This window comes from Culex quinquefasciatus, chromosome 3 (genome assembly GCF_015732765.1).
Source record: "Culex quinquefasciatus strain JHB chromosome 3, VPISU_Cqui_1.0_pri_paternal, whole genome shotgun sequence".
Classification (NCBI taxonomy): Eukaryota; Metazoa; Arthropoda; class Insecta; order Diptera; family Culicidae; genus Culex; species Culex quinquefasciatus.
Window position 1 is genome coordinate 19,368,853 of NC_051863.1, and position 23,683 is coordinate 19,392,535.

At 32.2% G+C, this 23,683-nt stretch overlaps 1 protein-coding gene across 3 annotated transcripts in view; it reads left to right on the forward strand.

Moving 5' to 3' along the window:
* The window catches only part of LOC6054510 (protein tweety-2), a 142,185-nt gene that overhangs the window by 73,660 nt on the left and 44,842 nt on the right, over positions 1-23,683 (forward strand). For all 3 annotated transcript variants that reach the window (XM_038262655.1, XM_038262657.1, XM_038262656.1), the window contains exon 3: positions 16,419-16,691. In XM_038262655.1, coding sequence (XP_038118583.1) covers positions 16,419-16,691 — 273 coding nt within the window. The remainder of the gene's footprint in view (positions 1-16,418; positions 16,692-23,683) is intronic.

The following is a 23,683-nucleotide window of genomic DNA, read 5'->3' on the forward strand; positions in this document are numbered from 1 at the left end:
TACTGAAACTACAGAAGCTTACAAAAAATTAACTCACAAAATCATATTTTTTTAATTCTAAAAAAATAAAAAAAAATGACAATTGAGGGTTAAAACCCGACATCATTCAGTAAAAATGTCACATTTTCTAGGCCTGCTACCTTCTTCCCTCCACCCGGTGTAAGGAATGTAAAATGAAGTGAGACTCGGGTTTTTGCTATCAACTCCTCCTGCAGAAAGGATTCAACACGTTACCGTGCCTCGTTCATTGTGAACAGATTTGCTGGAGTTGTTGCGCATGGCAGGCAGTTGGTAATTTGAATTTTCAGACGGATTGCAGTGGCTTCACGTTAAGAATATGGAAATATGGAAATCGCTGCGCGAACTCGAACAGTTTCGAGTAAACACGAGTTGGCACTGATTGAATTTACTTTAAAAGAATTATTTTTGAAGTTTGCAGTAATGTTACTTCAACAAAGTTGCTCACTTTTCATTGGGAAGGAGATTTATGCGGGTTGCAGACTGGATTTCGCCATGTATTTATTGTGTTTTTGAGAATTGATGATTGGGAATCAAACAAAAACCCCTGGGGGCTTGGAAAACGGGAAATGTTGACACTCAACTTTTTTAATAGGACAAGGGATAATCTCCACGGTGTCTCCACACAGTACAAAATATGAAGGTAATTTTACTTTTGCGAACAAGATTTTTTTTGTCTTAAAAAATGTCGTATTTTAAAAATTGGTAAATTTTCCAAATTTCCAGTGTTTTCCCCTTTTTATAGTCGAAATCGAAAATGTAATATAACAACTTAAAATTTTACACCTTCAAAATTTACACATTTTTTACTGTGCAAATAAATTTCGCCTGGAGCTTCAACAAAGGTTCTCTTCCGCAAATTAATGCAAAATTGGTATCAACTGTTTAGAATGTTTTTGTTTTCTGTTTTATCTATGCGAATGATTGTTTTGCACAACCTTAAATTTATGAAAAAGTCATGTTCACTTTGTTATGGAGCAACTCTCTCAGTTGGTAATAATTTATTTGGCAGTGATGCCAATTTGTAGAAAAAATCATAATTTTAAAAAAAAAAACACGGAATAGCTTGATTTTTTCTACTTTAATTTTCAGATTTATCGTGTACTTTTTTATAATGTAGCGTTTTCAATTATTTTTTTGTTAACTTTTTTCTACCTTTATACGTCATGGTCAAGCTCGACTATCTTCATTTAAAAAAAGTTGGTAGTTGATTATTCTCTATTTTGTAGTTTTAACTAAAGTGGTGCGTTATATAGTGGAACTAACCAGACACTGAAGAAAACTTCACCAATTTCTGATTAAAAATCACACATTTATAGACCCGAAATCATGATTAAAAATATTTTTTATGAATTACTCAACATTTTCACAAAAATTTGTATTTAAAAAAAAATTGGCGGGTTTTTTTTTAAATATTTATAAAATAATTGGGAATTTTACTTACATTTTGATAGATTTTTTTTATATACTAAAATTTTTCAGAAAACTACGTACTTTTGAAAACAACACTCAAAATTAATCGGATTTTTGTCTGAAAAAAAATGATTGTTTTGTATTTTTTTTGAAAATACGTATCTTTGTTGGTGTAAAATCTCGGCTTGAAATTTAAATTTTTATATTTTTTTATTTTTTTTTGCTCCCCCTCCCCCTATCGACTTTATTCAGAGCCGAGGGACATAAACTTCAAAAAATATTTGTAATGGCGTAATCTTGTGAAAAAATTACTATTTTCAAAATTTTTTGTAATAACTTTCGAAATGTTTGAAAAAATCCTGATCATTTGTAAAAAACTGAACTTTTGAGTATTTTTCTTTAAAAAAAACGTAGATTTGATAAAATCTTGAGTATTTCATTAAAAATATTATTATCATCGATTTGTTTGAAAACATCCCGATCATTTCATACCTATAATGTAAAAAAAATTGGTGTATTTTTTCATAAACTTCCAAAAATATTTGTAACGGCCTTATCTTGTGAAAAAATTACTATTTTCAAAAATTTGTGTTATGTTATTTTCTTAAAAAAAAACGTAGTTTTGGTAAAATCTTGAGTACTTCATTAAAAATATTATTATCATCGATATGTTTGAAAAAATCCCGATCATTTCATACCTATAATGTAAAAAAATTGGTGTATTTTTTATATTCGTTGTTTTATGAAAATGTTGAGGATTTTCACAAAAACGTGTTATCACTTTCGGAATTAATGAAAAAATCCCAATCATTTGATACCCAAATTGTAAAAAACTTAAATTTCGAGTATTTTTCCGAAAATACGTAGTTTTGGGATTTTTTTAGTTTTTCACAAAAAATATTATTATTATCGATATGTTTGAAAAAAAATCCCGATCATTTGATACCAATAATTAGGCTTAGTGATTTTTCACGCTTGAAAATTGCACATTTCACGGGGACCTCAATATCAAAACACCAAATTTCACGCAAATTTCGCGGAACTTGAAAAATGTTAAAATAATTCTGAAAATCTTATGTTTAAATGACATCAGTAAACAAAAAAAAACTTCACTTAATTTGAACGTGACACAAAAACAAAATTCTCCTAATTTTCAAAAAAGTTTCCACCTGGTTTATGGATGAGCACTTTATATATTTTGAAACAAAGTGTATTTTTTTAAATATTATAATAGTAAAGATAAAAAGTTTTCGCTGATTTGCATTTTATTAAATTTCATATCAAAACAAGATTAAACAATTTTGTTCAGCCAAAATGAGTAAAATTATTTTCATCTCACTTATCAAAAACTTAATTTAAAATAAATAGGCAAAAATAATATGATTTGCAACGAAATCGAAATTTTTAATTCAAAATGAGAACAGAAAACAAAAAATAGAGTATTTTTTTATCTTTCACGGGAATTATCCACCCAAATAATCAAATATTGTTAAAATCAAACAGGACTCAGAAAAAAATCTGAAATGTGTTTGAAAGGTAATTTGAAAAATAAAAAATTACTCTTCATTTTATTTTGAATGAAACACAGCTGAATTATTTGAATTTCTATTGAATCAAAACCCACAAAACCTTTCAAATAAAATAGCAGCAAAATGTGTATTACAACGAATGAATATGGGTCATTCCATCTGAAGCGGAACAGCATTTGAAAATTACCCTCTCCGATCCTGCTCAAATTTGGCAGAGCTGTTGATACTATCAAAGCATGCAAGAATCCCGAATTTCATCCAAATCGGACCACCCCCTCCATTTTTGTACCTCCCCAAAAAATTGACTTTTTGGCGATTTTTGACCAAACCTCCTAGTTTCAAACGGCGATAGCTCAGGAACCACAAATCTCAGAAGGTCGGTCTTAGACTCAATTTTGAAGGAAATTGGACGTAGAATCCATTTCCGTGATCAAAATTTTGATTAATTTATTTTTTCTACCTGTATTGCGCAATTGAAAACTTCAAACGGCCGTATCTCAAAACACCCCAACTTATTTTTTTGATTTGACCTCACCATCGTGTTCCCCGGTCAATTTTACATAAGAATCACTTATCGACAGAAATGAATATGTTTCATTCCAGAGATATCGAATTTTAAAGTTTAGTGTTTTCGAGATTACCTACATCAGCTTCATTCGCCGCATCTGCTAGAAGCACACAGGCGAGCTGATCAATAACTTCTACCTGGTCATTTATTGAAATAATATTTCATCATAAATAATCTTTATCAAATTGGGCAAAAAATAACTGTATAACACTGTAGGAATCTGGAGTTTAATCGCGAATGTGTATCTGCTCAAAAAAAATAATGAAGTGAATTTCTGTGCTAACCCATAGGATAGAGTAATAACGACACACAGTTAAGGGCAGAATTGGAATCCGACGAAGCGAGCAGGAAAATGAAATCTTGTTAGTAACACTGAACAATAAGTGCACGATACATTATTGAGTAAAACATATGAAAAAATTGTTTATACGTTGTACTCTAGTGGAGTATGAAAAGGATTTCTGGATACCTTCCAGAAATCCTTTTCATACTCCACCAAAATTTAAGAAAATAACAAAGTTTGATCTGCTGCAAAGTGGCTAATTCCCCAAATTTAGTTGCGATGATTTTGACACCGTCCGAACTACAGTTTTTTTTCTTCTTTAATTCTTAGATTCTTGGAACACAATACGGCAGCTGTCCTCACGTATAAGGATTTTTTTTTATTAAATGTACCTTGACCAAAATCATCATTTAATCAAATGGAGCTGGCTCACAATATAAAAATTGATTTAATATGATCAATCTTTTAAACCATAAATCAGATTTGCCAAATTATGGCAAAGTGTCAATAATAAACTATAATAATAATAATAATAATAATAATAATAATAGTAATAATAATAATAATAATAATAATAATAATAATAATAATAATAATAATAATAATAATAATAATAATAATAATAATAATAAAGCAGGTTTTGGGGTTTTGCTGAATGGCACTATTTTGCTACCGCCCATGACAAAGGCCCTAGTCATGGCCTCGAAGGTACTCTAAAACGATTAGCCACACGTAAAAAACGGTGCATTCAAAATAACCCAATAAATATTCCTTTCACAAAAATAGATTGATCAAGGTAGGGGAACAGCATCTAATTTCAGCGTTCCTCTAATGTTGCCATAGCTTATTAAAAGCGTTTTCAACTGAAATCGAGTGATAAATAGCTCAATGAGAAGTGAACAAGCAAGTTTCTATCAAAAGTTTTGCAAATTTTGTTGTTCAAATAGTGAAAATGAGCAAATTGGATGAAACTAGGAGCGAGAACTTAACCTGGCAAACAAACGAGAATTTCCCCTATTAGCCATTTGAATAAATATTTGCGTTAAATTATAAAAATATAAATTAAATTAATCATCTCCCAGAACACCAGGTAGCAGTTATTGATCAGCTCGCCTGTGTGCTTCTAGCAGATGCGGCGAATGAAGCTGATGTAGGTAATCTAGAAAACACAAAACTTTAAAATTCGATATCTCTGGAACGAAACATATTCATTTCTGTCGATAAGTGATTCTTATGTAAAATTGGCCGGGAACACGATGGTGAGGTCAAATCAAAAAATAAGTTGGGGTGTTTTGAGATACGGCCGTTTAAAGTTTTCAATTGCGCAATACAGGTAGAAAAAATAAATTAATCAAAATTTTGATCACGGAAATGGATTCTACGTCCAATTTCCTTCAAAATTGAGACTAAGACCGACCTTCTGAGATTTGTGGTTCCTGAGCTATCGCCGTTTGAAACTAGGAGGTTTGGTCAAAAATCGCCAAAAAGTCAATTTTTTGGGGAGGTACAAAAATGGAGGGGGTGGTCCGATTTGGATGAAATTCGGGATTATTCTATGTTTTGATAGTATCAACAGCTCTGCCAAATTTGAGCAGGATCGGAGAGGGTAATTTTCAAATTTGCACTTTTTCGTGCACAGTTGAGATGGAATGACCCATATATTACTAAATTTAGTTAGTTTCTAAAAAACTGAACAATTCTTCAAATGGTTCATATCATGCTTTTTAATTGAAAAATAATAAAATTTACTTAAATAGTCTTTATGGATCAAATATTTTTATTTTGTTATTTAAAAAATATGAATATATATATATTAATAATTAAACTGCTTAACTTTGCAATAATTATTAAGATAATTTTCATTCCTATTTGAGTTTGATAAATTATTTTGAGAAATATCGTTACAGCTATCACTTTCGAAATAAATTAAAACAAACCGATTATTTAATACCCATATAGCAGAAATAATAATGTTCAGTATTTTTTCGAGAACATTGCATTTTCAAAATACAGGAAAAATAAGTATTTTTGTGAAAATTTTCATGTTATTATAACTTCATGTAATCATCAATTGTAATTCCCAAAAGCTCTTTGCTTCAGTTAAGCACTGGGCCGTGCTTAACTGAAGCAGCTGAACGAATCATAACCGGGCCAGTGCAAAACCGGGGCATGACTGTTATTTTGAATTTGGGACCACAGATTGGAAAATGACATAAAACTTAAAAAAACATATTTTAATGATTTCATTGATATTTTGCATATTTTCGGTAGTAGCATAACTGTAATGGTGTATAAAGCATTTTTTGAAGGTTTTTTCTTTAAAATTTTGAAAATTTAGCTTGTCAAAAAAAATTAGTTTCATTTTTTCAGCTCAAAGGTGTCTTTTTGAATTTTCGGACACATATCCAAAAATATATTTTTGCACCTATCGATGTTTTTGATTAAAAGTGAAACAAGAAAATGGACACCACATTGATCAGAAAATTTTCTTTCTTGATGTAGACTAACGAACAAATCAATAATGTGATATGCCTTTTTTGGTCAAAATGAAAGACCACGTAAAGTGTTAAGCCGAAAAAAATACAAAAAATAAAATTTCATAAATTAGAAGATTACTGGAAGATTAAACCAAATAAACCGAATAAACCAAATTTGGTTTAAAATCCTTTTAGAATTTAAAGATACATTGTAAAAAAAATATTTGTTTTTCAACAAAAACCAATGAGCAATTCTCTACCAAAACCGGAAATGGATTTTATTTGTATTTTTTGATTTGGCTCAAACTTTTTAGGGGCCTTCCCTATGACCAAATAAGCTATTTTGTGTCATTGGTTCACCCATACAAGTCTCCATACAATTTTGGCTGCTGTCCATACAAAAATGGTATGTAAATATTCAAACAGCTGTAACTTTTGAGTGAATTTTCTGATCAAAGTTGGCAAAGTTGTAGGTATTGTTGAGGACTTTTGAGAAAAAAAAAAGGTACACGGAAAAAAAAATTTGCAGATTTTTTTATCAACTTTTTTTTACTAAAACTCAATTTCCCAAAATAGGTATTTTTTGATTTTCGAGATTTTTTGATATGTTTTAGGAGACAAAAATCCGCAACTTTTGAGCCATAGAGAAACATGGTCAAAAAATCTGCCGCCGAGTAATGATTTTTTTTTAAATAGTGATTTTTGGAAAAAATCGAAGTTTCATGCAAAAACAAGTTTGACATTATTTTTTAATGCAAAATTGAATTTGCAATCGAAAAGTACTTTACAGATTTTTTGATAAAGGGCTCCGTTTTCAAGATATAGCCACCGAAAGTTTGATTTTATAGAAATATTTGCAGTTTTTCAATTTTTAAAAATAGTGACCATGAGTGACCCTTTCTAAAAATATTTTTTTTGAAAAGTTCAGAAAATTTGCTATGAAATTGTGTAAGAGACATTGAAGATTGGACCTCTGGTTGCTGAAATACAGCGGCTTAAAGAAAAAGAAACACGAAAATTGAAGTTTTCTAAGTCTCACCCAATCACCCCACAATTTTGTTATGACGATATCTCAGCAATTAATGGTCCGATTTTCAATGTTAATTCATAAAACATTGGTGAAATTTGTTGATCTCTTCGAAAAAAATATTTTGAAAAAAATTAAATCAAGACTAACATTTTAAAAGGGCCAAATATTGAATATTACGCCCAAACATATCAAAAAATCTCGAAAATAAAAAAATACATATTTTGGGAAATTGAGTTTTAGTAAAAAAAATGTTGATAAAAAATCTGCAATTTTTTTTTCGTGTACCTATTTTTTTCTCAAAAGTCCTCAACAATACCTACAACTTTGGAGTCTTCGGCAAAGTTGTAGGTATTGTTGAGGACTTTTGAGAAAAAAAGGTACACGAAAAAAAAATTTGCAGATTTTTTTATCAACATTTTTTTTACTAAAACTCAATTGATCAGAAAATTCACTCAAAAGTTACAGCTGTTTGAATATTTACATACCATTTTTGTATGGACAGCAGTCAAAATTGTATGGAAACTTGTATGGGTGAACCAATGACACAAAATAGCATATTTGGTCATAGGGAAGGCCCCCACAAAGTTTGAGCCAAATAAAAAAAATACAAAAAATAAAAATGGTCGAAATCGGCCGATTTCGTATAGAGTTGCTCTAATACCAAAACTAACTTTGAGAAAAAAAAAACATTTTATTTTCAATCAAACCACTCTCCCCTAACTTAATTGTCACTCGCGTCGTCAACACACGCTCCTTATCGTTTGGCATCGAACTTATTTTCTTCGAAATGTGGTCTTCGCGCTCGGGCTTGCACCGGTGGTAATAAAATATGCAAAGTTGTTCCACTAGCACTGGTAGGTATAGGCAACAGAGAGTGCACCCCAAATGGGCGTGATGCATGCAATTTACTGCAATTGAACAGCTCACTCTTCCTACACCTCCTAGAAAACGTTGTCGTGAGAAAGTGGCACCATTTTGAGGTTGTTTTTGTTTATAAAAATGTTTTTTTTTTTTAAATAAATTATCAAAAAGATAATTTCATAATGTTTCATAAATCATTTTCGTCTAAAACGACCAAATCTTGAAGGATATCAAAATTGTCTTCGTAAATTTTCCTTAAATAACCGGTACAATTTGGGCTGGAATAGGAAGGGCAAGAGGTGGGGGGTTTGCTAAACGCGAAATGTGTCCGCTGCAGGAGCAATAATATTATATGCCAACCGACCGTAAAATAAGCAACGCGTGTTTGCCACCAAAGGGCGGGCCGAAAGTGTTGGAACAGAGAGAGAATTACGTTAGTCTCATAGTAACAATTATAAGCTTGCAATAAGAAACACAACCTTAAATATGCTTGTTAGGTCGAAACTTAACTTATTAGGCCCAAAATAGGGACATCTATTAAATTCGCTTTGCTTTGCTTGGGGACGTTGATTTTAGCGGATTGCAGTCTGGATTTCGCCATGTATGCATGATGATTTTCCAGAACAGGTTGCCTTAAATTGATAATTGGGAGATAACTAAAGCTCCAACCTCTACTGCGCTTCAGGGAAAAGGAAAAGGATTAGGAAAACGGGAAGTGTTGACGCTCCACTTTTTTAAGAGGACAAGGGAAAATCTCCACGGTATCTTCAACTAAGTTTCGCTTGGAGATGGATAATTTTTGGGGAAAAAGAATGTATTTCGAGAAATTTGAGAAACTTAACAAAATTTAATGATTCAAAATCTTTCAACAGTGACTGTCACTGTATGACACACACTTGAACTAGCATTTTGAACCGCTTGGAAGTGGTAAGGAACAAATCGGTGCCTGTTTGGTGTGTGTGTGTGTGTTCGTCCGTGTGTTTACACCGAAAAACCACCAAAACCGCAAACTCGCAAACTGTGTACACGTGTGTATGTGAGCATGTGTGTGTGTGCGTTCGTATGTTTATTTACGTTCGTGTGCAACCATATCGTTCAGCAATCTAATCGATAACGGCCATCAAGCGTTTAACGAGCAGATTTTTTTTCGGGTGATCAAATTTATTCCACCGGTTGACTACGTTTTGAAAAGGGCGCAATTTTGACAGGTGGTGCACGGAAAATTTATTTCGCCCAAAATTTAGTGATCTATTAGATTTGTTTTTCAAAATTCTCAAATAATTATAAATAACAACTTTCAACGGTGATGGAATGAGTCAATATTGGCAATTTCAAGGTTGCTGCCTCTATCCATCGACTATTATGCTGAAAAAGTGACAACCTCTAGTGCAAAAGGGACACGAGGAAAGAAGTGGGGAGGAGGGGGGGGGGACCCGAAAAATGCTACGACAATTTATGGCAGGTACGTGACATAATCGAAGCAGAGGCCCGAATGCTCCTGGTCCTGGCTGACAGTGATAAACACTGAGAGCGCGCTGTCAGAGGGCTGGCAAACTGTTGATAAAAATGAAGGCATTAGCCGTCGAAAAGTTGACTGCGCGAATTGGCGCGATGGAGGGCGGCTGATGGAATACTAATTGGCGGGGTTGGCCAAAGTTTGACGAGTTTTGTTTTTGTTTTATTTTTTGGGGGGGTTGAGTTGCGATGGATGATAACGATTTAAATGATGCATTATCTCGTGCAAAGTTGTTATGCTTTCAGAATTAATTTCGTAGAAGACTTCCGAATAATTTTAGCTTAGTCAAATCTGTTGGAGACTATACAGACTTTTTTGGTTGTATATGTCAGATAACTCCCATTTTTGAAATAGACTATTTGGTTTAAATATTGTCATGAAGTCAGCATAAAATGCTTAAACTTTTAAAATACTTAAAATACTTAAAACACTTGAAACACTTAAGAAACTTATATACTTAAAATACTTAAAAAACTTAAAATGCTTAAAATACTTAAAATACTTAAAAAACTGAAAATACTTAAAATACTTAAAATACTTACAATACTTACAATACTTACAATACTTCAAATTCTTAAAATACTTAAAATACTTAAAATACTTAAAATATTTAAAATACTTAAAATACTTAAAATACTTAAAATACTTAAAATACTTAAAATACTTAAAATACTTAAAATACTTAAAATACTTAAAATACTTAAAATGCTTAAAAAACTTAAAATACTTAAAATACTTAAAATACTTAAAATACTTACAATACTTACAATACTTACAATACTTACAATACTTAAAATTCTTAAAATACTTAAAATACTTAAAATACTTAAAATACTTAAAATACTTAAAATACTTAAAATACTTAAAATACTTAAAATACTTAAAATACTTAAAATACTTAAAATACTTAAAATACTTAAAATACTTAAAATACTTAAAATACTTAAAATACTTAAAATACTTAAAATACTTAAAATACTTAAAATACTTAAAATACTTAAAATACTTAAAATACTTAAAATACTTAAAATATTTAAAATACTTAAAATACTTAAAATACTTAAAATACTTAAAATACTCAAAGTACTTATACTTAAAATACTTAAAATACTTGAAATTTAAAAAATTAAAAAATTGGTGCCCATGTTTGCCCACCTTTGAAAAAAATATTTTTGAAATTCTCCATATTTAGCTTTTTTGAAGTTTGTTGATATAACCTTTACAGGGTGATAACTCAAATCCCATTTTAAATTCCCGACTTTTCCAAAAATTCATAAAATAAGCGTTTCTTATCTTAATAATGATTTCAAACAAAAAACTTTTTATAAAAAAAAAGTTATTTTCAATAACCATCGAGAAAATCGAAACAAATTAAAAATATCAAACTATTTACAATTTTCATAGAAGAAGAAACTCAACAACAAACTCCTAAATATACTTTAAAAATTTAAGCACTCATTATTTTAATTCAGAATAGAAACTTAAACAAATAATAGTCTTTGAAAAATAACTGAAAGCTTTAAAATACTTAAAATTTCAATGTTAATTTTAAAATCTGAACGTATAGTTTTTGATACTTCATTTCAACTCGAAATGGCAAAAAGTTATAGATTATTTAATACAAAATTTTATTCTCAATTTTATATTATTTAAAATCAAAGAGTGCTACATGATTTCAAAGAATTAGAAAAAAATATCAAGGAATTCGTACAAAAAAAAATTTTGTTTGGTTTCTTCTAAAGTTTGTAAATTTGGATCTGATTTATCCAGTTGTCAGTTTTTAACTGTTTTATTTTTTTCAAAGTAAAATTACGTTTGATAAGATTCCATGTTTTACAACTTCCTTGATGCAAAATTTTTGAAGATACAAATGCTTTAAACATACATATTCACAATAATTTAAACCAAAAAAAATATTTTTTTTTCCTTTTAAATGTTTTTTTCATCTTACATAACGTAATAAAGTTTTTCAATTTTTTCATTCAGAACGAAAAACGATTGGATTTTATTCGATTTTGAAGTTTTCCAAAAACTGAAAATCTCGCTTAATCATTAGTAATTTACCCATGCTCCTAAAAAAAGTTCCTTTGGAAAAAATATAGTCATTTACTCAATGTTTTTTTTTCCACAAAAAAAAATTGCCAAACTTTTGTTGGAATCTACTTTCAGGTATTCACTCAATATTAAAACAGAATCATCACTTTATGCTGGTCATAATTGTTATATTTAGGTTTATTTTTACAAAATTAAGTAAAAATCTGTTGATTCAATACAAAATATTGACAAAGTCTGTTAAATGCAATATAATATATAATATATTTATTAGGATTTTCAATGTTTGAAATGGTCTTTTCATTCTGAAAAAGATTGAAATAGTGAAAGGAACTTTAAATTTAAAATAAGTTACTTAAGAAAAATTTAGTGAATTTAATTTGAAAATTGTACAAAATATGACAATATTATTCAAGAGTTAGAACATAACTTAAGTAAGCTTGGGATTCCCGACTTTTTGACAAAAAATAACAAATTCCCGATTTTTGCGGATTTTGGCGAATTCCTGACTTTTTCCCGACTTTCCGGAGTTCCCGACTTGAGTGGCCACCCTGCAGCCTTTAGTTGCTGAGATATTTCCATGCAAAGATATTAAAACTGGATAATTGATGTTTTTTAAGTCCCACCCAAACAATGTTAAGTTATGAAACACTCGTGAATTTTTTTTTGAATACAATATTTTCATTTTTTTTTTTTAATCAAGACTGACACTTCAAAAGGGCCAAACATCCAATATTACGACCATTCTCAAAAAAAATGAAAGTAAATGGCTATAACTTGAAAACAGTGCACTTTAACAAATTTTACTGAAGTACTTTTTGACTGCAAATTCGATTCTATATCAAAAAATGAGGTTGAAACGTTTTTTGCGACCAATATTTCGATTTTTGGAAATTTCTGAAAAGTTGGCATTTGATGATGTCCCCTAAAACATATCAGAAAATAAAACATTAAAAAATAGTGTTTTTTGCAAATCAAGTATTAGTGACAAGAAATGAAATTAAAAATTACCAAAAAATTGTTTAATTTTTTTCAGTGTAGTCCTTATCCATATCTACAACTTTGCCGAAGACACCAAATCGATCCAAAAATTCCTTCAAAAGATACAGATTTTTGAATTTTTATGTATCATTTTTGTATGGACAGCTGCCAGATTTGTATGGAAAATTATATGAACAAACTAATATGGCTTCTTTGTGCATACCGCCGGTTGAAATAAATACAAAAATTAAAATAAAAACTAACTTAATCCACCTATGTGGTTGTTGCCTTCCTCACTTTTCACCAACATTTGGTGATATGATGGGTTTGGACACAATTTCTATCTAACTTCTATCTATATATATAAAAAATTTCGACGGTTTTGTTCGAACGCGAATCAATTCAACACGGAACGTCGGATCGAGGTGATATTTGTTGCGTTGGGTTCGTATAAGTCCAAGGAAGGTTCTTACGCCAAAAAGTTATAACTTTGGCCACTCTGGAACCGATTCCGGAAAATCTGCAGATTATATGAAGAAAGTTACGTAAAATCAAATTTAGATCACAGGAGGCTGAAGAAGCAAAAACGTTAAAAACGTCAACAAACGAAAAAAAGGCAGAACGAAGTTTGTCGGGTAAGGCTTGTTTCTCAATAAAGAAATACACAAATGTCACTTAAGCGGTCATAACTTGAGACTGAGCGTTGTCAGATCTTCAATGTTTTGGACTCATTGGAAAGGTCTTTCGATTACCTATCCAACGATGGGTTGGATGATGGATCCGGACATAGTTTACATACATTTAAGTGAGATCCGGCATCAACAAAGTACATATATATCACTCAATTTTTTAAACTCATTGGAAAGGTCTTTTGATTAGTTTTAAGTTATTCAGTCTGTGCGACCTCAGTCGAAGACGGTGTAAATAAATAATACTGCGTCATCCGATTACCTATCCAACGATGGGTTGAATGATGGATCCGGACATATATATATTTTTTTTTTCATAAAATTATTTTTATTAGGTCCTTTTCGGTACTGGGACCTGGTTAGGACCGAGTCGGCTTTTGTAATTACAAAAAACTTAATAATTACAGAGGATCTTGTGTGTAAATGTTAGTGGGAGGGGAGCCGATTACCCGCGGCCTACTCGGGGTTAGTAGGGAAGGGATTGATGTTAAAGACAAGGTGTGGGATGGGAAGGGGGATTGTGTAGGGGTCTTGGTTGGCTCTGCTGGCCTTTGCTTGTGTCCTCAGCCGCAACTCGGATGGATCCGGACATAGTTTACATACATTTGCATCAAAAAAGTACATAAATATCACTTAAGTGGTCATAACTCGAGACAGGGTTGCCAGATCTTCAATGTTTTGGACTCATTGGAAAGGTCTTTCAATTACCAATCCAACGATGGGTTGAATTATGGATCCGGACATAGTTTACATACATTTAAGTGAGATCCGGCTTCAAAAAAGTACATAAATATCACTTAAGTGGTCATAACTCGAGACAGGGTTGCCAGATCTTCAATGTTTTGGACTCATTGGAAAGGTCTTTCAATTACCAATCCAACGATGGGTTGAATTATGGATCTGGACATAGTTTACATACATTTAAGTGAGATCCGGCTTCAAAAAAGTACATAAATATCACTTAAGTGGTCATAACTTGAGACATGGTTGCCAGATCTTCAATGTATTGGACTCATTGGAAAGGTCTTTTGATGATCTATCCAACGATGGGTTGGATGATGGATCCGGACATAGTTTACATACATTTAAGTAAGATCCGGCATCAAAAAAGTACATAAATATCACTTAAGTGGTCATAACTCGAGACAGGGTTGCCAGATCTTCAATGTTTTGGACTCATTGGAAAGGTCTTTCGATTACCTATCCAACGATGGGTTAAATGATGGATCCGGACATAGTTTACATACATTTAAGTGAGATCCGGCTTCAAAAAAGTACATAAATATCACTTAAGTGGTCACAACTCGAGACATGGTTGCCAGATCTTCAAAGTTTTGGACTCATTGGAAAGGTCTTTTGATGATCTAACTAACGATGGGTTGAATGATGGGTCTGGACATAGTTTACATGCATTTATGTAAGATCCGGCATCAAAAAAGTACATAAATATCACTTAAGTGGTCATAACTCGAGACAGGGTTGCCAGATCTTCAATGTTTTGGACTCATTGGAAAGGTCTTTCGATTACCTATCCAACGATGGGTTGAATGATGGATCCGGACATAGTTTACATACATTTAAGTGAGATCCGGCTTCAAAAAAGTACATAAATATCACTTAAGTGGTCATAACTCGAGACAGGGTTGCCAGATCTTCAATGTTTTGGACTCATTGGAAAGGTCTTTCGATTACCTATCCAACGATGGGTTGAATGATGGATCCGGACATAGTTTACATACATTTAAGTGAGATCCGGCTTCAAAAAAGTACATAAATATCACTTAAGTGGTCATAACTCGAGACAGGGTTGCCAGATCTTCAATGTTTTGGACTCATTGGAAAGGTCTTTTGATGATCTAACCAACGATGGGTCGGGTGATGGGTCTGGACATAGTTTACATGCATTTATGTGAGATCCGATTCGCAACTCTGGCACTTTTTTATACGTAACTTTTGAACTACTTATCGGATCTTCAAACAATTCAATAGTGCAGTATGGGGCACCAAACCGGATCGAATGCAACTAGATTGGCTCAAATCGGATCAGCCAGTGCCGAGAAAACTTGGCAAGAATTTTGAGCACCAAGGAGAATACGCACACACATACACACACACACACAGACATTTGTTCAGTTTTCGATTCTGAGTCGATAGGTATACATGAATATAGGTCTACGAGCTGTTTTTCAAAAGTTCATTTTTCGAGCAGGATTATAGCCTTACCTCAGTGAGGAAGGCAAAAAAGACCGATTTCGTAGAGAATTGCTCAATAGTAAAGACGGTTCCAGTTAATTTTCGACATTTATGTCATATAATTTCAATTTGCATGTTATTTTTTTAATAAATAAAATTATCCTTCCAAGGAGTTTATCCTGATCTTCGAGATAACAAAATTTCAAAAATCCACCAGGAATGTCAATCATTTTCGCGCCTTGCCCGAGATCGAACCATGCCACTTATCTGCACGAAAAGTAGCACTTTAGAGCACTGATTACCGATAACGTGCTGCTGCACTACACGGTGCGGTGTTCACTTCCAATCACGAGCGAGCCACTTTACTGGCGACGGCCTTCAGTGTCAATCTCGGCGCGCTATTTGAAGAAATCGGCGGAGGGCTGAGCTGAGCTGTTGTAGACCGCGGCAACCTTCGTAACCAATGAGACTCAACGAGCTGCTACCGGCCACCGTTAACGACACACGACGCCATGTAGTGTCAGTTGATTTAAAAACGGTCGCTTTTTTGAAATTTTTGTTGTAGAAGTCAAAATTTATGTTGTTGAAATTTCGAGGGAAAATTAAAAAAAAATGTAACATCGTTAATGTTTTTGGCCTTTCAAATCCTTCAAAATGACCTTTCTCTAGCAACTGAGTTTATCTCTTCCAACTTTTGTCCCACTTTGTTTATCAGTAATCAGCGTCGTCGTCGGGATCTAATCATGTGTAATTTTTCAATTTCCGCCCAGATCCACCCAACTGATTCCATCTATTTCTCTTCCCACAGAGTCTCGGCATCCTGGCCTCGATTCCGGCCGCGCTGCTCATCATCTCGCTGGTGTTCCTGCTGCTGTATCTGCTGACCCGGTGCTGCGACCGGAAGCCGCGCAAGCCCAAGTCCCACGGCTGCCAGAAGTGCACGCTGATCTTCTTCGCGATCGTGTGCTGTGCCTCGATCGGACTCGGGCTGTACGGGAACGATGACCTGCACAACGGGGTGCTGCAGATTTTTGGTTCCGGGAGGAAGATCGAACAGCTGATCCTGAACGTGAGGAACCAGGTGAGTTTAGCCCTTAATTTCCAACCGCTTTTAATCAGTTGACCATCGCCTTATCCTTAGGGCGGTCGCCTCGCCTGATCAAATCCAATTCATAGAAATTAATTGCATCCCATTAATCATGCATTGGCTCCCGGGAAGCACCAACTCCCCCCTCTCGCCACCCTTATTGACCCGTTCCTCGGAAAGCCACAATTCGCCCATCAACGGCAACCGCAAATCAGGCACGAGCAACATGTTCCAAACACGCACGTACACCTACGGCCTACCCACCCTGGGAAGGGAGGAAAGCTCGTAACTCCTGGCGTAGGCCTGGCTGGTTGTTGCACCTGGTTGTAGAACTGCTTTGGCTTGAGTCCAAGGGGCTACGCGCACAGTGGGTTCGATTTTGTTTTTTTTTTTTTACTTTTTTTTACAGACATTCTTAAGTGGTTTTAATCTAAGAATACTTTATGACAGGACTGCCAGACGACTAAAATGACGACTCGTGGTGAAACCATCCACTCAAAAATTTACAACAATCAGCCTTGAAAGGATCAATAAATTCAATAACACAGTTCAACAAAAAATCAAATGTTTCTTGTCTCTGAGACGAGAATATGTGAACCTAGTAGATTTTTGCCTGCTGAATCCGAATCCGGGTCCAGAATTGCTCCAAATGGTCCCAATTTTGAGATACACCCGTTTGAAATGTTAGTTTAGGCCAAAAATAGCTACTTTGTTGACTTTTTTACAAAAGAACTATTGAATAAACAAATAAACCAATACATGTATCTTAAAGTTCACGTTCTCCCCTTTCTGAAACACCCCTGGTTTTTAAAATTTGATTGTTTCTACGCATATTTATAGCCATTTTAAAATTATATTTTCAGTCGGTTCTCATTCAAGTTTTTCCAACTTGCATGCAAGTCAAATTCTAATTTAAAAAAGGCTATAAATATGCGTAGAAACAATCAAATTTTAAAAACCAGGGGTGTTTCAGAAAGAGGAGAACGTGAACTTTAAGATACATGTATTGGTTTATTTGTTTATTCAATAGTTCTTTTGTAAAAAAGTCAACAAAGTAGCTATTTTTGGCCTAAACTAACATTTCAAACGGGTGTATCTCAAAATTGGGACCATTTGGAGCAATTCTGGACCCAGATTCGGATTCAGCAGGCAAAATTCTACTAGGAACACATATACTAGTCTCAGAGACAAAATCTTGTTGGACTGTGTAATCAATAATATCAATAATGTTAGGACAGTGACAGTGTTGCCAGATCATCCCTAAATCCCTAAATGTAGCATTTCGTTGTGATCGTGTTATATCACATCGGCGCTGTCGTGCTATTTTGTCGCACCCGCCATTTCAACGTTCCGAGAAAAACGCGTTTAAATGTTTGACCTTGAACTAGAACAAACTTGTACGTGTGTCAAACGCGTTCTGACCTGAAATCTCTTTGGCCAGTTGTCGCATTTACATCAATTTTCAGGGAGCGACAAGATAGCACGACAAGATTGAAACTATGGTCATATCTGGAGTTTTTTTTGAAAAGGTCCAATAAACCAAATTTCCAGTTTTTGCTTTTTGGGTGTTTTTAGAACCGCCTTGAGTCAGGGGTATTGAAAAACACCCAAAAAGCAAAAACTGAAAATTTGGTTTATTGGTCCTTTTCAAAAAAAACTCCAGATATGTAAAGTGACAAAAATGCACGGATTTATTTGGATTTCGTTGAATATCTCAAGATTGAAATCGAATTTTGTGGATTTGTGAAGGTCAAAAGATGAGGCACAAAATGGCGTTCTTAACTCAATTTGGCCCAAAATGCACGTACGACAAGTTAGCACGACGGCGACGACATATCGTTTTTTGGAATTGAATTCAGTTTCTATGGGTTTATATAATTATTTAGATTTATGAAAAAACCCCTAATCGTGAACTACCCTAACTTTTCTGAAAACACCAAAGCATCATCATCACCAACAACTTTATTTTGCAATTTGGACCACTGTGCATTGGAAAGAAGAACTTTTATTATTTTAGTTTGGAAGTTTGACTTGTTTTATGGAATTTTGCCTATATTTATAAAATTATTTTTTTTCTATTTTCTCATTAACATTTCCTTAATTTAAATTATGCCTGAATATAATAAAAGAAGTGAATTCAAATATTATATCAAATGAATGGCGTCACTTGTTTTGTTGAAAACTGGCAATTTAAGAAGTTATTTGTGCCATAAATTGAGTCTGAAGTTTGAGAAATAATAACTATTTCAAATACAAAATAAAATTGAAAGATTAAACGTCTTGTCTTTGATCATATTTTTTTCATCAAATTGTTAAAAGTGGATATGATACACTTTTATCCTTAAATATAAAAAAAAATAAGGCTTGAAATTAGATTTTTTTAAAAATAAAAATCGCAGAAAATCTCTTATGTGTAAAAATCATAAATGCCACTCCCTCTAAAAAAACAAACATAAAAAAAATTCTACTTAACATTAACCCTGGATAGACCTTCACTTGAAAACTATTCATTTTTCAAAAAAATATAAATTCATCGCTAATTGTATTTTTGTTTAATTAATGACTACAATTTAAAAGTAAATTTCAAATTCAGGATTTTTCCAGAAAAAAAAAATCATATCTTAGATACAATAAATTTTGATCATTTTTCTCTTAGACAAAAGTTGTATTTTTTTGTACCATTATACTTAACACTGGAACAAATTTTATGTAAAGTTTTTATAATATGTGCATCAAAATAAGCATAATTCTGTATGATATTCCATTTTTTATAGTTTTTATAGTTTTTTTTTATAAAATACTAAAATTTTCACAAAATACGGTATTTTTTCGAAAAAACTCAAATTTTCAAAATTTGCATATGGGTATCAAACGGAGTGTAATTTTGTATGCGTTCTCAATTAATTACAGATTTTTTACGTAATTTTTTAAAATACTTAAATTTTTATCATTTGCAGTATGGTTATCGAAGTCGAATGTATGTTGCTTCGTTTGATGCCAAATTTGATTGCAAATTTTGATAATCTGAATATTTTCGAAAAAATATGGTATTTAAAAAAAATCAAATTAAAAAAAGTAGTTTTTTTTAATTCTAAAGAATCATACTAAATTTGGCTTCGTTTGATACTCATATTGCAAACATTTAATAAGGCCGATGCAAATATTTAAAAAAGTTTTTGTCCCTCGGCCCTGGCCGAGGTCAAGGGGGGGGGGGCAAAAAAATAAAAAAAAATATAAAAATTTAAATAACAAGCCATGATCTGACAAACACAAATATTGTATCGAAAAAAAAAGATTTTGCATCGAAAATTTTCAAAAAATCTTAAGATTTTTTTAATAAACCCAAACATGCAAAAAATGATGTTAAACGCAGAAGAATGTATTTTAATTTGATTTCAGCTGGTTGCACTTGAATTTTCATTGAAATTTTGAAGTTTATTGTAAAAATATTTTTTTTTGCCCCCTGATTTTTCGGGCCAATTTTGAAGGGGGGGGGGGGGCGGTGACAAAAACTTTTAAAAATATTTGTACCAGCCTTATTGAGTATTTTCAAAAAAACGGTATTTTGTCACTTTTTTTTTGCAAAATTCTAAAATTTCCAAAGATTGCAATATATCAAAAGAAGTGAAATTTCAGAGTTTTCTTTTGAAAAAAAAAACGAATATTTTTTACAACATTTTGTATTTTTCGAAGAAATTTAATATTTCTAAATTTTCAATCTGTTATCAAACTTATCGATTTTTTTTGGTGTATTCACTTTACTAGAGTTTTTTTGTGTTTAAATACTAAAATTTTGACAAAATACTGTATTTTTTAAAATACGTTAATTTTCAGAATTCCCGAACGAAGGGAAAATTTTCAGAAAATATCGTAATTTATTTAAATACTTATTTTTTTTCATTTGCAGTATGGGCATCGAAGCAGCATGTATGTTGTTTCGTTTGATACCCATATTGTATATTTTGAAAATTTGAGTGTTTTCGAAGAAAAACGGTATTTTGTGTTTTTTAAATTTTCATCAAAAAAAAAAAAATACAGCGGAGTGAAGAAGTATACCAACATTTCCTTCGCTTGATAATTTAAATTTTTTTATTTTCAAAAAATATGATATTTTCCTAAAAAAAACTAATGAACCGAAAAGCATACAAAATGTCGCTTATTGCAAATTATGAAATTTGAGATTTTTCTGAAAAATATACCGTATTTTGTGAAAATTTTAGAATTTTAAAAAATTCTATGGTGAAGAATCATACAAAATTTCGCATTGTTTGATACCCATATTGCAAATTAGAAAAAAATAGAGAAAATAAGGTATTTTGTGATTTTTTTAAGTTTCAAAGAAAAAAATTGTTAAATGAAGAAGCATATCAAATTTTTCTTTGTTTGATACCCATTTTGAGTATATTGAATATTTTCAAAAAAAAAAATCTAATAAAGCGAAAATCAAATTAAATGTCGCTTCGTTTGATACCCACATTGTGAATTATTTTGTTTTAGTATTTTCGAAGAAACACGATGCTTTGTGAAAATTTTAAAATATAAAAAACTGAATAAATACTAAATTTCGCTTCGTTTAATGCCAATATTGCATATTTAGAAAAAAATAGTATTTTCAATTAAATACGGCATCCTGTGATTTTTTTTTTGTATTAAAAAAAACGTAGTAAAGAGAGTAGTATACCAAATTTTGCTTCGTTTCAATAATTTGAGTATTTCCAATAATATGGTATTTTTTTGAAAATTTTAGTGTTTCGAAACCTCTGTGCTCTCTTGTACTAAGCTTGCTGGTTTTCCTATCTAATTATCATAAGAGAGCACAGAGGCATTGATTTCATAAAAAAAGTCTAATAAAGCGAAAAGCTTAAAAATAACTCAAGTTTTTGGATAAGGCTTAAATTTGGACTGGGGCCGAAATATTTAGGTCCGTAGTATTTTGCTTGGCCCTTAGGGCGATTTTTGTAAAATTTTCACAAACACCACATTAACCCATAACTCCCCGTTGTTTCAACCTGATTTTACCAACAAAATTACAAAGAAATAGGACAAAATCTGTCTGTTTCGACAAATTCTCATCACATAGCAATTTTTAATCATCCCGGATAGACGGTAATAACAAAATTCATGCCACTTCAATAACAAATAATGTTAAAATAACAGAAAGTGTTATGGAATCTTCTTGAAAAATCCATTTTTGCATAAGAGTTTAATAACAGTTTATGTTATCATAACGAAATTTGTGATTGGTCTGATATTGGTTGAAAGCCAAAACAACTCGGGAATAACATTTTTTGTTATGGAAGAATAACTTCAATTGTTATTGGGATGATCGGATTAGTTGTTAAAATAACAAAAAATAATAACAAAGATTTGTTCGAAGAATAAATAGAAGTGTTATTAGTCTGTTATTACAATAACAATCCAATAACAAAAAAATCATAATGACGAATAACAAATATTGTTATAAATAACATAAAATGTTATTGGCATAGTATTTTTAAATATCAAAAAATGTTATTCCCAAGTTATTTCCGTCTGCTCGGGATTTCACAAAAAAAAAACATAATCCGATTAATAACATTATCGGAACAAGTAGTTTTGTCCTAAAAGAAATTCAAATTTCTAAACAGTTCACGGTAAACTGCACTAATCATTCAAGAACTTGCACTCACACACACTCCCCTCACGAACATTCTCGCAGCTAAATGGCATTATGAAGGACCATTCGTTCGTGCGTTCGTTCATGATTCCTCGTCAGTTGTTAAACTTGTTGTGGGCTCTTCAGGCAGGCCAGCCAGACCTGCCAGACCTGCTGGAACCTGTTAGTCCTCCTTCCCTCCCTTCCCTCTTCAACCGGATTTGGTAGTCTGCGGTATGGTTCTATCCATTAAACTTTTACCCCCCTCCTCACCCAGTTTCATTCATGCCCCCCCACCTGGCCAGGACTTGTTTTCCTTGTGGTCGGTTGAAACATGATAGTTTAGTAGCTGCTACTAGTAGGTGCAGGCTAGTTACCTCACACACCCCGGATCGGACTTGAATGTGTGCAAGTAGTTGGATGGATTGCAGAACTTGAAAACTGGTCTAGACTTGGTGGCTGGGGCCGTTTCCGGAAGCCCCTGAATGACTTTTCGAGTTTCGTTTCGAGGATTATCAACGCAAAACTAGTTTAGTTAGTTGGTAAGTTGGTCCGACAATGGTGACAATTGGCTGGTTGAAAAGGTTGATTCCAGGACGGACACGCCAGCGAACTTGGAACGACCAAGTTGTAAAAGTCATTAGAGAAGCTAACTCGAGTGTGCGGTCAAGGATGCTCGCTCTCTGTTAAGGTCCTTTTCCTTTATTGAAAAGTTTAGCTTTTAAGGAAATTTGAATAAACTTGATAGGTGCGAATAAATTACAGTTGGTATTTTCTGGTTGAGTAATTAAGTAGATTTTAATTTTTATTAAACAAAAAACTCTACAAATTTTGGTTAGGGGTTTTTCAATGAGATATTTTTAACTCAGTTTTGATTTGAGATAAGTTTGTGTTTTTGAGACATTTTTAAATCTAAAAAAATACATTTCTATTGAAAAAATGAGTTTTTTTCAAAAATTCAGTCCATTCGACAAAAAAACATGTCCCTTTCTTTACTTCACTTCTTAACTATGTTGAATTTATGGCTTTTATGCAATAAATAGATGAAACCAAAAGGAACCCTGGTACATCTTGAAGATAAAACAAAAAAAAATGTAAATCGTGTGAACTTTTTCAAAAATCATACTTTTGCAATCCGTGTTGAATTCGCCTTCGGTATAGCTACCCAAACATACTCAAATAATAATAAAAATGGTAATTGGATTTTCTTCAATTTTTAATAATTCCTAATCCTTAGATACATTTAAACATTAAACTATTAATGACGGACAAGTTTTGTAGCAATTTGCAACAAATTTAAGTAATGACAACAAATAAGTATCAATTAAACTGCTTTAAAAGTTTGTTCACT